Source organism: Leopardus geoffroyi, chromosome D4 (genome assembly GCF_018350155.1).
Source record: "Leopardus geoffroyi isolate Oge1 chromosome D4, O.geoffroyi_Oge1_pat1.0, whole genome shotgun sequence".
Lineage (NCBI taxonomy): Eukaryota > Metazoa > Chordata > Mammalia > Carnivora > Felidae > Leopardus > Leopardus geoffroyi.
In genome coordinates, this window is record NC_059342.1 from 63,813,206 (window position 1) to 63,825,480 (window position 12,275).

Sequence of the window (12,275 nt, forward strand, 5' to 3'; positions counted from 1 at the left end):
TGAGAGCTTGCATAACTGACACTCGCTATTCATGGCTCATTATCCTTGGGACTTTTCATTACGCCGTGAAGAAGTGGGGTCAGCCTCACAAAATTTAGGAACAATTAAGAAAATTACTATATGCAGATGTGACTTATGGACTGAGAATAACGAACTTCCTAAAAGACTGTATTCAACAAAATAAATAAGACTGATGGAAATTCCACAGATGTTTTATGGCTTCAGGCAGCTTTTCAGTTATGCATTATAAAGACTCCTTCCAGAGATTAGCCCACTTCTCTTGAACCTCTCCTGAACACTTTGAAACTTTCTCTTTGACTGTACTCCTCAGGGAGTCTAAGAAGTCCTAGGCCTATTTCCTGAAGTTCTTGGAGTTCGCTCTCAAACACATCCATGGATGTGAAAATACTGCCACTGACCCTCCTACATTGTGAATTGCTGCCAGGCACCAAACTTTACATTCTTCTCTTAAACTTTCAAATTTTGTGGGATAAACATGTAGAAACAGACACAAGGGCAAAAGTTATCCAAGACCCTCACATTTCATCAAAAAGGTAAAACAAAAAACAAAAAACAAAAAAAAAACCCATGTTTCTAATTTAGACAAAATTTTATTTGTCTACCAGCACCTATTTTTCTTCTACAGCAGCAGATAATGTAGGATGTAAATATAATAAGAAATTTCCTTTCCTTCTTTCTGTTCCAATAAATGTCTATTAAGTGGCTGCTATGTGCTAGGCATTAAACTACGCTGAATAATAGTGTCTCAACAGAATTTCTACTTTAGCTCAGAAGTCAGGCACATGGACAAATAATGATGATGGAATGGGCTAAGTACCATCATCTAATTTCATGTACAAAGTGCCATGGGATCCTTGTGAAAGGAGGCATATAACTTTAATATAAATTAAACCTTGAGGAGCCAGAAAGACCAGTTTGATCTTGATAAAATGAACCCCTAGGGTATATACAACCCAAGTCAACAAATATTTCTCCTTGTAGTTTGTAAACGTTTTTAAGATCCAAACAGAATCATTTTCCTTGTGCTCTCCATTGTACATGAGACAGAAAGACACTAAATAACTTAATGTAGGTTTCATAGGATTTTTTTCTTATCTGCTGTTTATGATTATCCTTCCAAAATGATGACTATTCAAAATTATAAATAAAGGTTTTGCTTATATTTTGTTATGAAGGAGAATTTTCTTATCCCAGTTAAAATCCTGGGCTTCAATTATGTGTTAGTTCAAAAGTGGTAGATTAAATCTTAATAGTGGCTGCAAAATAAAATATGCAAAGACTTTAATCTTGTGGAAATTAAAATACAACATGGGGAAAATAGAAAGTTCAGGTGATGACAGAATATCTAATTTTATCATCAGTAGATTCCTAATAAATGACTTTTGAATTATTTTATTGTTTTAACAACATTCTTTAGGGAGTGTATAGGCTGTGGGTAAACTGCCAATACATGGCATTTGGCGTGTTGCCTTGTACCTAATAGGTGCTCAGTCCATATATATAGGATTCAGTGTAAAATGCTTACGACCTCCTCACATCTTATCACATAGTCATGTCTTCTTAAAAGGCAAGACACTATACAATGGTCTTTTGTTTCTCAATATAGTAAGATGTCCTTGTTCCAAGGTCTGCCTGCTCAGTTAGAAGAGCATGCGACTCTTGATCTCAGGGTCGTGAGTTCAAGTCCCACATTGGGTGTTGACATTACTAAAAGTAAATAAACTTTAAAAATGGGACCAGCCTAGAGCTAAGACCTCACCTCCAAAATAGCCAAAAATTCTCTGATTTGGTCCCTCTGATCACAGGTGGTCCTTTTCAGGAAAAAAAATCTAGGTCCCTATAAAATATCTTCTAAGTATATTCTCCTTTTCCCAAGTATCATGAAAACCAGTTCCAAATGATGGGTTATTCTTTAAATTAAATGGACTTTTTCATTCTATCTTTGAACCAGATTGAGAAACTGGAGAAGAAAGGTACCTAATTAAAAAGAATATGTGTGTGTGTGTGTGTGTGTGTGTGTGTGTGTGTGTGTGTGTAGTGTGCACGTGCATGTATGTATTTAAATAAAACCCTTGTGGAACCCTAGTGTTGACTATCTATCTATCTATCTATCTATCTATCTATCAATCACAAGGACCCCATGGATAGTAGGATCTATTGTTATGCCCATTTTACATAAATGGATATAAGACATAGGAAACTAAGCCTCAGAGAAGTTAAGTAACTCAACCAAGTCACACAAACAGTAAGTGGCAGAGCCAAATTTCAAGCTCAGAGAGTCTGGCTCCAGGGTCCATGTCTTTAACTACTACTCTATACTGCCTTAAGCATCACAGCCTGAGAGGAAAATGAAAAATCCATTTCCTGCTTGACTAATTTTTTTCTCTGTATAGATTCAGAGAGATTTGTCCAAGTCTGTTGATATGAGAAAGAGTGGGCAGGGACAGAAACATTTGTTGTGTTTCTGCTATGAGCCGAGCAGTGGTAGGTACTTTTCATATATAGTTTCATATCTTAATGATCATATGTCAAGCTATTCAATATAATCCTAGCTTATTAATTAGAAAACTGAGGGTCAGAGTTTTAAAATAACTTGCCAAGAACAAATAGCTAGTAAGCAACTAAGCCAGGGTTTAAAAGCAGGACTGTGTGTTCCCTATTGTACACCACGTGCTTTCAAATCTACAGATCAAATTCCAGATGACAGATCATGGGATACTAGCCTATGTAACCAGAAAGCCTCTCAGAAATATTATTAGAGTTTAAAGCTACTCAAAATCAAGATTTCTACAAAGGAGATAGATAGGGAAATTCTGCTTCTTGTCAAAACCCTAGGAATGGGAATATAACACAGGCCTCGCATCCTACCTTGATAAATATTGTCCTGAAGTGAGATTTGCAGTTTCCACATCCATGCAGTTCATCGTGCTGGGAATAAGAGCAAGTTCTGGCTGGATCATGGTGGCTGTGGCTACAGCTCTTGCGACCAGCTCCATGGCATCTTGTACATAGTACTCAAAGATGGACTGTGTTGTTTTTCCATGAGCAATGAGCCCTAGGGGCAGACCTTCTGTCCTCAGTTCCTCGACGTTTTGAGAATCCCCTAGCACCCAACGAAGCTCAGGGGGAATTACTCCAAACTGGGTGGTAATTTCAAAAATCCGTCGGATACTTTCCATGTCACAGCCAAACATCACCATTGTGGGCGTGGTGTTCTTAATACTCTCAAGCTGGACCTGCAGGAAGCTCAAGAGGTCCTCGGTGGAGGAGAGGTTGGTGGTGATGTTGATGATAGACCCGAGGTGGAACTTGGAATTGTTCTGGGTAAGGATGAGGAAGTCGGTGATGTTCCAGTCTTCCTGGCACAGCAACAAGCTAAAATTGTACCAGTTGTTCATGGTCAGGACTGAGACAGTGACATCAGCGTCAGAACTTAATGAATTTTCTAAACTCAGCTGTAGGTGAAGGGGATTCTGTATTTAAAGATATGAAAAAGAAGAATTAGAAAGCATTGGCCAAAGATGATAACATAGGGTACATTTGCTTTCTTAAGAGGCTTAATCCTTTATTTTTCCCTGAGATATTCAAATGCTTCTGGGATAAAATTCCCATCATCTGGAAAATTATGTTTCCTATCTAATGGAATTATTGATTCCTGACAACTGATTTCCTTGCTAAGGGTACCAGAGGGTAAATGATTTCTGATGTAAATGTCAGGGCTGATGCAACCAGTCTTACATTTTTATCAGGCTTGCCTACCTCCTTATAGTTTGTCCCCTTCATGTACTCCATTTCTAACTATGGCTGTTATTAACTTATTGGTTAAATTCTCCTCTCAAGTGAAATTTAATTATTTTAAATAATAAGAAATAAGAAATTATGTTTGCTTTCCTTTAAAACGAATAGCAGGGAAATCTCAAAACAGTGCAGGCACTTGTATAAAGGTGGTGTGGAAAATGGATACATCCATTTCCTAAACTTTTAGCCTCTGAGGATGGCATTTTTCAATATATATGGTGTTATAGTCTGAATGTTTGTGTTCCCCCCAAAGTCATGTTGAAATGCTAGTGCTCAATGTGATGGTATGAGGAGGTGAGGACATGGGGCCTATAGGAAGTGATGAAGTCATGAGGGCAGAATCATCATGAATGAGATTAATGCCCAAGATGCTTGAGAGAGCTCATTGGCCCCTTCTACGTGTGAGTACACAGTGAGAAGTTGGCAGGCTGTGACCTAGAAGAGGGCCCTTACTCGATCATACTGGCACCCTGATCTCAGACTTCCAACCTTTAGAACTGTGAGAAATCAATTTCTGTTGCTTACAAGCCACCCACTCTGTGGTGTTTTGTTATAGCAGCCCGGATGGATTAAGACATTTGGTATAATTAGCCATATATACATTGGATAGTTGTATTGAAGGCTTGATTACATTTGTGTCTACTGAGACTGTATTTTTGCTGTGAAATGTAAAATGTGTGCCATTTAAACACATTTATGCAACTTCCATCATGATTTCACTTACTTATGAAACTCACCAAATGAATGAAGGAAGAGTATCTTATTTGAAAAGTCACAAATTAATATTACAGGTGAAGTGGAAATAGTTCTCCACTGAATAAATTTAATCGTTCTTCCTGAGAGCAGACATTTGACTTACTTATCCTTCAACATTGGCATCCTGAGAATGTTTACACAATACCTTACACATATTAGGTACGCAATATATATTGGCTGAATTGAACTCAACACGTTCCCACTGGAAACTATTAGACTACTGGACTATTTCTGAGAACTTGGCAAACATTCAGGCAAATAATATATGTAGAGAAACGAGGAGGGCTTTCTCAATAAAGCATCAAACGCTGAACAAAAGGGACGTATGGCCTCCCCTTACCCACCTAAAAAACGTGTCACGAGAAATAGGATTTGAGCTGAAGTTTTAATTCTATGAGGGACCGAAAGAATTTTGATATGAGTGGACTAAGGAGTGGACTATGGGAGGAATACTATGGCCAAAGGCTCTAAATGAGAACAATCATGCTGGTAGGTAGGATGAAATTTTAAAATTTAGTCTACGAATTTAACTTCTGTCCTTCAAATTAAGCTTTTAAGCAGGGTTTGTAATGATAAAAGCAGAACTTTTAGAGGATCATCTATAAGCAACACTCAACAGTGAGAGAGAAAATAAGCCCCTCAGGATCTTGGTTAGCTGCTAAGTGTTTAAACTGGAAGCCAGTGTTGGTAATGGTAAGAAGAGCATGAGAAAATGTGTTGCTTTTTCTTTTTTTTAAATTAAAATTTAGTGACAAAATCAGATGTGACAGGCAAAAAGGGGAGAGGTGTTAGAAACCGGGAGACAATATCCAGTAGGTAGCTCCAGGTTTCCAGGCTTGAGATGCCATACAAGATCTTGAGATGAGAACAATGGAAGATTCCTCACTCCTACTACTGATTAAAATAAATTCCTCCAGAGAGTTTTTCTTGTCCTCTTCTGGTTTTCTTCCTTTCTATTTCCTCCTCCATTTTAACCCTCTTCCAGAAGCAAAGAGGAATGGAAGGCAAACTCTACATTTAGCTGGCAGGAACAAATTCTTCCCAACTATCTTCTTGGCATTGGCTCCCTACTCTGTTGCCAGCTTTCTTTCTAAAACATAAATATGACCATATCATTCTTCTGCACCATAACCTCTGAGTCACCCAGAGAACAAATTTCAAAATCAGTAGTATGGCTTAGGAGCCCAATCCTAGTCTTTAACTTCACCTTCAACACTCCAAATATGCACACCAAGATGAGTCATAGTGGACAATTTATTTTTCTTGTATCAGAGTAGGCATTTTCACACCTACACAAATTGGGTATGCTGATCTTTCAACATCTCCAGGATGTTTTCGTCTGTATTCATATTCATCCTTCAAAACTCAGCTCTTCCATGCAGATTTCCAGAAACTAGTTCATGTAGCATTTACTACTGTTTCTGCTGCTGCTAAACTTCAAATTTTTTTGTATTTAAAAAAAATTAAAAATTGAAGTATAGTCAACAAAACTGCTGATCTTTTTTTTTTTTCCACAATATTTTGGCATGTTGATTTCCTGTAATGGTGAATTGAGATTTTGTTCATTTGATTGTTCCTCTAACTCCTGACCAAGCAGAAGTAATCATCTCATGTCTGTGTAATGGTCTAATTTTGGTCATCCTTCTAATACAGAACTCTTCACACCATAACATAGTTATTTGATTAACTGTTTATCTCCCACACTAGACTGGAAGCTTCTTTAGGATAAGGAACAAATCGCAGCCATCTCTTATCACATGGCTCTTAGTTAATCAGAGATAACATTTGTCAACCGTGGTTTTCTTTTGCTCACCTCAAGTCCTAGACTATGGTCATAATCTCTGCACTGAAAGACTAAGAAAAAGGCCATTTCTAGCAGAACTTCAAGAACTAATATTGCCCCTAGTTGGAACAAAGTCCCATCCATACACTTCCTCAGGAGGGATTCATTACATTGGTACGTTAAGGAGCAAGCTTTAATGGAGGCAGGGATGGAAGTGAAATTAGCTAATCATATTGAGCATTTAGCACCAGACACAAACAAATGCATTTGGCATGGGAAGGACATGGTAATAAAATGAAGGACAACCTCCCCACCCCACCTTGGATAATTATTAATCCATATAATCCCACTCATCTCTACAAACAATTCTATTAAGAAATTCCAGTTGTGGAAGTTAATCTTTTAACAGACTTGAGGAACACCATGCTTCAAACAAATATTTATGAAATAATAGTGTGGAAACATCTTGTGATATTATCTTTATCTAGCCACCTCAGATGCAGCATCTCCCAATTTCTCTCCATATAATAATAAAAGTACAGGTGATGCAAGTGCGCGCATGCACACACACCCACACACACGCACAGATATGAAAACTTAGGACACTGAAATTCAAGCCTAATCATAAAACTTCCATCAAAATCCTGGACAAAATACAAAAAAGACTCATCAAACCAAATTGAGAATCAAAGTCTATGTCTTACCTATAGTTTGCTGTTTGCAAAAGAGCAAACCCATGGCCTGAAAGAAGATACACTTTTTTAATGATTTTATTTATTTTTTTAATGTTTATTTATTATTGAGAGACAGAGAGACACAGAGCGTGAGCAGGGGAGGGGTAGAGAGAGGGGGAGACACAGAATCTGAAGTAGGCTCCAGGCTCTGAGCTGTCAGCACAGAGCCCGACACGGGGCTTGAACTCACAAACCATGAGATCATGACCTGAGCCGAAGCTGGTCACCCAACCAACTGAGCCACCCAGGCGCCCCAAGAAGATATACTTAAAGAAAAATAATTTGTGTATTGCTTACCTCCTAAATCGGAGATTCAATAACAAAACAGCCTAAGAATTAGGAAGCATCTCTCAACCATGCAGACAGAGTGAAGCAGCCTCTTAAGTGCATTTAATTTATATAAATTTTTAAAATAAAGACTCAATAGGGGAAGGTAGGGAGAGAGAAAATATGTTAAATAGTACTGATAATTCTGACTCCCCTAAATGAGTGTACTCTTTATTATATATGACATTATAGGTATCATTACACATTGTAATATATGTATGTTATTGCCCATAGTTGTGTACACAAAACCCTATATGGCAAACTAAACAGATAATTTAAGGGGCTTTCAAATATAATTTTCCTACATGTTGAATTGAATCTTTATTTCTACCTACGATGACATGCCACTTCACTCCATTGATTTTTAAAATTTTATTCCCATCATAATCTGTTTCTACATTATTTTGGAGGCTTAAATTCCCAAAAGTATAAGGCAAAAATGGTCATGTTGAAATGCACTCATGGAATGAAATCTCAACAAGTCAAGTGCAGAGCTGGAGGGAGAGAGGAGTTGCCAAGATAGCAATGCAGTTGCCTGTGTCAGAGGACTGCAAGAAGGTCCAGGAATCATTCAATGGCATAAGGAAAGATTGCTTCACTGGCTATGATCAGACTAGATTTAAATATTAAAGTCATTAAATAGTAAATAGTAAAATAAGTAAAATATTAAAATTCCACAGAAAGTAAAATCAGGCAAGAATGGTAAGAAAATTTGGAAACAGAAAAATGATAGAGCGGTCTTGCCTTAAAAGATATTGGAATATACCAGAAAGTACAATTTGTATAAAACAATAATTAAAACAAGGAAGTACAAACAAAAGGATTAACAGGTAAATAAGTAGAACAGATGTGTTGATGTATGTAAAGAACTACATTAATTTAATAGACTGTATTAGTATATTATAGATTGCAAATCATTAAGGAATATGTAAGAAATATATACGAGATTAGGAGTTGAGAAAATAGATCACTACTGGAAATACTTTCATTTAAATTCCTAATTCCACCATATATTAAAAATCAACCCCAGACCATTTAAAAGTACAATGAGAAATCATTAAAAGATAGACCTAATTGGTACACAGGTTTCAGAAATCACAATGATGAAAAAATACAGTAAACTGAACATTACAATATATCTTATTTCTAGCATTAAATACCTATCATAAACAAACAAAAAAACCCAAAGGGAACATAACAAATAAGAGAATATGTGCAACAAATCTGAATAGACAAAGAGTTAATGGTTACAAAATATGAAGAACATTTACTGATCTATCAGGAAATAGAATCCTCAACTGAGCACTCATTCAATCAAGGAAAACAGTTTTAAGCTTCTACTGTGAGCCATGCCCCTGCAAGAAATTTCCCATTGCCTGCGTAGGGGGTGAGGGATAGACTATACATAGGTATGTAGACAAATAAACACTAGTTATAAGTGATCAAAATTACTGTAAATGAAACTAGTAGGAGTGGCAAGAGTGGGAAAGGGGGAAGAGGGTCCGAAGAAAAGTGTACTAATCATGATTCATAGGGTAGGTGGACGCAAGTATCTATACTATACAAACACTCTGCAATTGGGAATTTAGCAAAAATAGGGAATGTATATAAAATGACTAATCACTATATATAGGTAAACATATATAATGATTTATAAAAACACAGACATTTAACTAAAATTGTGGCCTCATTTTGACCATCCGTTCTCCTTCGACTAGGTACTATCTCTCTAGTCCCAGATAAATGGTTGGAGCCATCACAAGCTTCTGTGTTCCCTCTGATTCTTTACTCTCCTGTTTTGTAGTGTCTGCAATATTTTCCCTTAAGTCCTACATGATGAGGGAGCATGAGGCAGGCTGCGGGGCAAAAAAAGCACAAGCTAGCATCCCACCCCCACCCCAAGTGGGATCTGTGTGTCCTTGGACACTCCCAGATACTCGAGAACAAGGGAAAGGGGTTTAACAGTGCTTGCCATGGTAATGTGGGTAACTAAGGCAAATGAAAAATTAAATTCCCTTACTGCCTACAGCCCATTGACAAGTCCTTGAAACTGGCAGAGTGACCTCTCTCTAGAAGCTCAGCTGCCTAGATGATGACACTTTGCTAGGGGCAAAAGACTACCTTAGCTTAACAGTATCCCAACCTCCAGAATCCTGTAAGTCTACTTCCTTTATCTCAACTGCCCCAAGACATGCTGGCAATCATACTCCAAGTTTATAGCTCTCTGATATACATTTAAAGGGTCTCATGACTGAGGTTTTATTAAATGGTAATAAATGGCATTTCCCCTAGCAACAGCTAACCCCTCAAGGTCCTGGAAACCTCACTTCCAAAATTCCTTAGAGACTTACTCCATCCCTGACCCCCTCTCAACCTGAGGGCATGTAATGAGTTACCCATTTGGACCCCAGTGCAGTTCCTCCTGCCCATGCGTCTGTCCCCATGCTTTAATAAAATCACCTTTTTGCACCAAAGACGTCTTCAAGAATTCTTTCTTGGTAGTTGGCTCTGGAACCACCCGACCATCACCCCAAAACTTCATCACTAAACACTCCTTGCTGGCTTGGCTACTGCCTTCTTCAGTCAACTGAGCTTTTCTCTCCTTTTCTGAGGCAATCAGTATAACAGTTAGGGTTTAGTAATCCTGGTAAACTACTTTTGGGCTGCCTGGCTGGCTCAGTTGATAGAGAATGCACCTCTTGATCTCAGGGTTGTGAGTTCAAGCCCCATGCTGGGTATAGAGATTACTTAAGAAAATTTAAAAAAAAACAAAAGTACGGTTAAAAAAAACCAAACTACTCTTAAATTCTGGCTCCATCATTTATGAGCCAAGTGGCCTTCTACAAGTCACTTAGTGTTTCTGAGTCATAAATTCCTCATCTCTAAAACGAAGATCATTTTACCTCTTCCCTTACAGATTCATTGGGAGAATTAAATGTGAGAAGGTGATAATGCATGCAAAGTGCCTGGCACAGAGCAAGGGCCTAGTAAGTGAGAGCTGTTACAATTTGCTTAGAGTGAAGTCATTGTGATGGACGTGCTTTTTTTTTAAAGTGACTGCAATGTAATTTTTGTCTTTGCTATTGTTCTTTTCCCTTTCATCTACTTACACACAACAGCCCCTGCAATAGGTATCTTTTGCAAACACCAATTACACTAACTCGCTAGCAGGAAAACAGCAGCTCTGTCTCAGGCTGGAGGAGGCTATTTATTTGGGAGACATTATATTCACAGCAGAGTACCGGCCTCCCCCCCTCCCCCCAACCCTTCTTTCTTTGGTACTGGTTCTAGTGTCACTTCTACAGGTTAAGGAATTTTTGGCACCTACTGCTGGAAATCCCCCATCAATCTTTGTTCTTCCCAAGAGCACAGATTCAGCTATTTTCTGGATCAGTAAAAGTTTCAAAAACAGCATTGGCTGCAGTAAAGAGCTTGCCAGCTGCTTTGAGACGTTCCCTGACAGAAGAAAAGAGGAAACGAAGCCAGGTTTGCTTTGAGAGTGAAGAAAGGGTGAAATTCTCTCAGCTCTTTCCCGGGCAAGCAAACCATTTAGTTTTGCCTTCTAGGCCAAAGCTCGGAAATCTCAAATGAGCATAATACTTCGACTACTTTTAACAGAGATGAAATTCCCTTCCTTTCATAAGTCTGTTGATGACTGAAAGTGTTCAAGGGGCTCAGAACTGGCATTCTCCCCTGCTCTCGTTTCTCTGCAGCCAAAGAGGCTGCTGGAGGTTTGTGGTTTCTCATTATCTCACACCTCATTTGACCTATATTATACAGAAGGGTTTTTTTTTTTTTCTTCCGAAAATTAAAGCTTATTCCTTTAGAAGCCCAGGCTTTTAAATAAATTAACTGTTTTTTTTTTACTGTTGCATTAGGGATTCAGGCAAACAAAAGGCATAGTTCCTGCCCAGAAATTGTAATCTAATAATACAAATGAAGAGCTAATCTCTACCAATGGCCATAGTGCTGTATGCAGATTATCTCATTTTATCCTCACAACGGCCTCATGAGGTGAATACAATGATTAGCCTTTTTAAATAAACTACAAAAATGAGGCTCAGAAAGAGTAATTTTTCCAAGGTTGCGCAGTTACTAAGAAATAGAAACCTGGATCCAAAACCCAACTTTGTAGGATGGGAAAGCCTGTGCTTTTGGCTTTTCTATACTGCTTCTTCCACTTGAGAAGAATATCATATGAAGAAGAGCACTGACATTTATGGATCTAATATTTATAGTTCTGTTTGTTTGCAAGTAATCCTAAAGGCTCAAGGAATCAAGTCACTTTTAAGATGTGTCATGACATGGGTGAGAATGACGTGTCCTGTGTGGCAGGCACTTGGAGGCCAGTGGGGGTGCTGGCCTGCTGTCCCGCACACACATGGCTTCCTAGCAGTTTTCTTCATTCATCCTTCCATTTGTAGCAACTCTTGTGAGATGACAACACTTGTATTTCTTCATCAACAGAAATTTAACAAGTTAGTTATATAATTAGTGACATCAGTTTTGTGTTTGGTAGAATAAGAAAAGTTTGGAAAGCCTAACAAATTTTTCATTTAGAGTCTACTGAATTTCATGGTTGAAACTATAATCTATAATGGTGGTCAACTATCATGTATGGGGATGTCAGTAATGATCTTGGAACACATCCCTCAGGATTTTTGAGTGATACATAAAACAATATATAACAAAGTAGTAAAATACAATGAATGCTTCAGAAAGCAGGATTTTGGATGTATGGTGCAGTTGGCATAATATTTATTGCCCATCAGGCTAGGTGCGGTCTATTTCACTGCAGCAGTATGGGGAAGACTAGAATTCACCTCCTGGAATAGAGATGACACTGGTAGGCTGAC

General features: G+C 38.1%; 1 protein-coding gene across 1 annotated transcript in view; it reads right to left on the bottom strand.

Moving 5' to 3' along the window:
• The window catches only part of GRIN3A (glutamate ionotropic receptor NMDA type subunit 3A), a 171,529-nt gene that overhangs the window by 114,659 nt on the left and 44,595 nt on the right, over positions 1 to 12,275 (bottom strand). Inside the window, 1 exon segment of the mRNA XM_045469916.1 lies at positions 2,890 to 3,494. Coding sequence (XP_045325872.1) covers positions 2,890 to 3,494 — 605 coding nt within the window.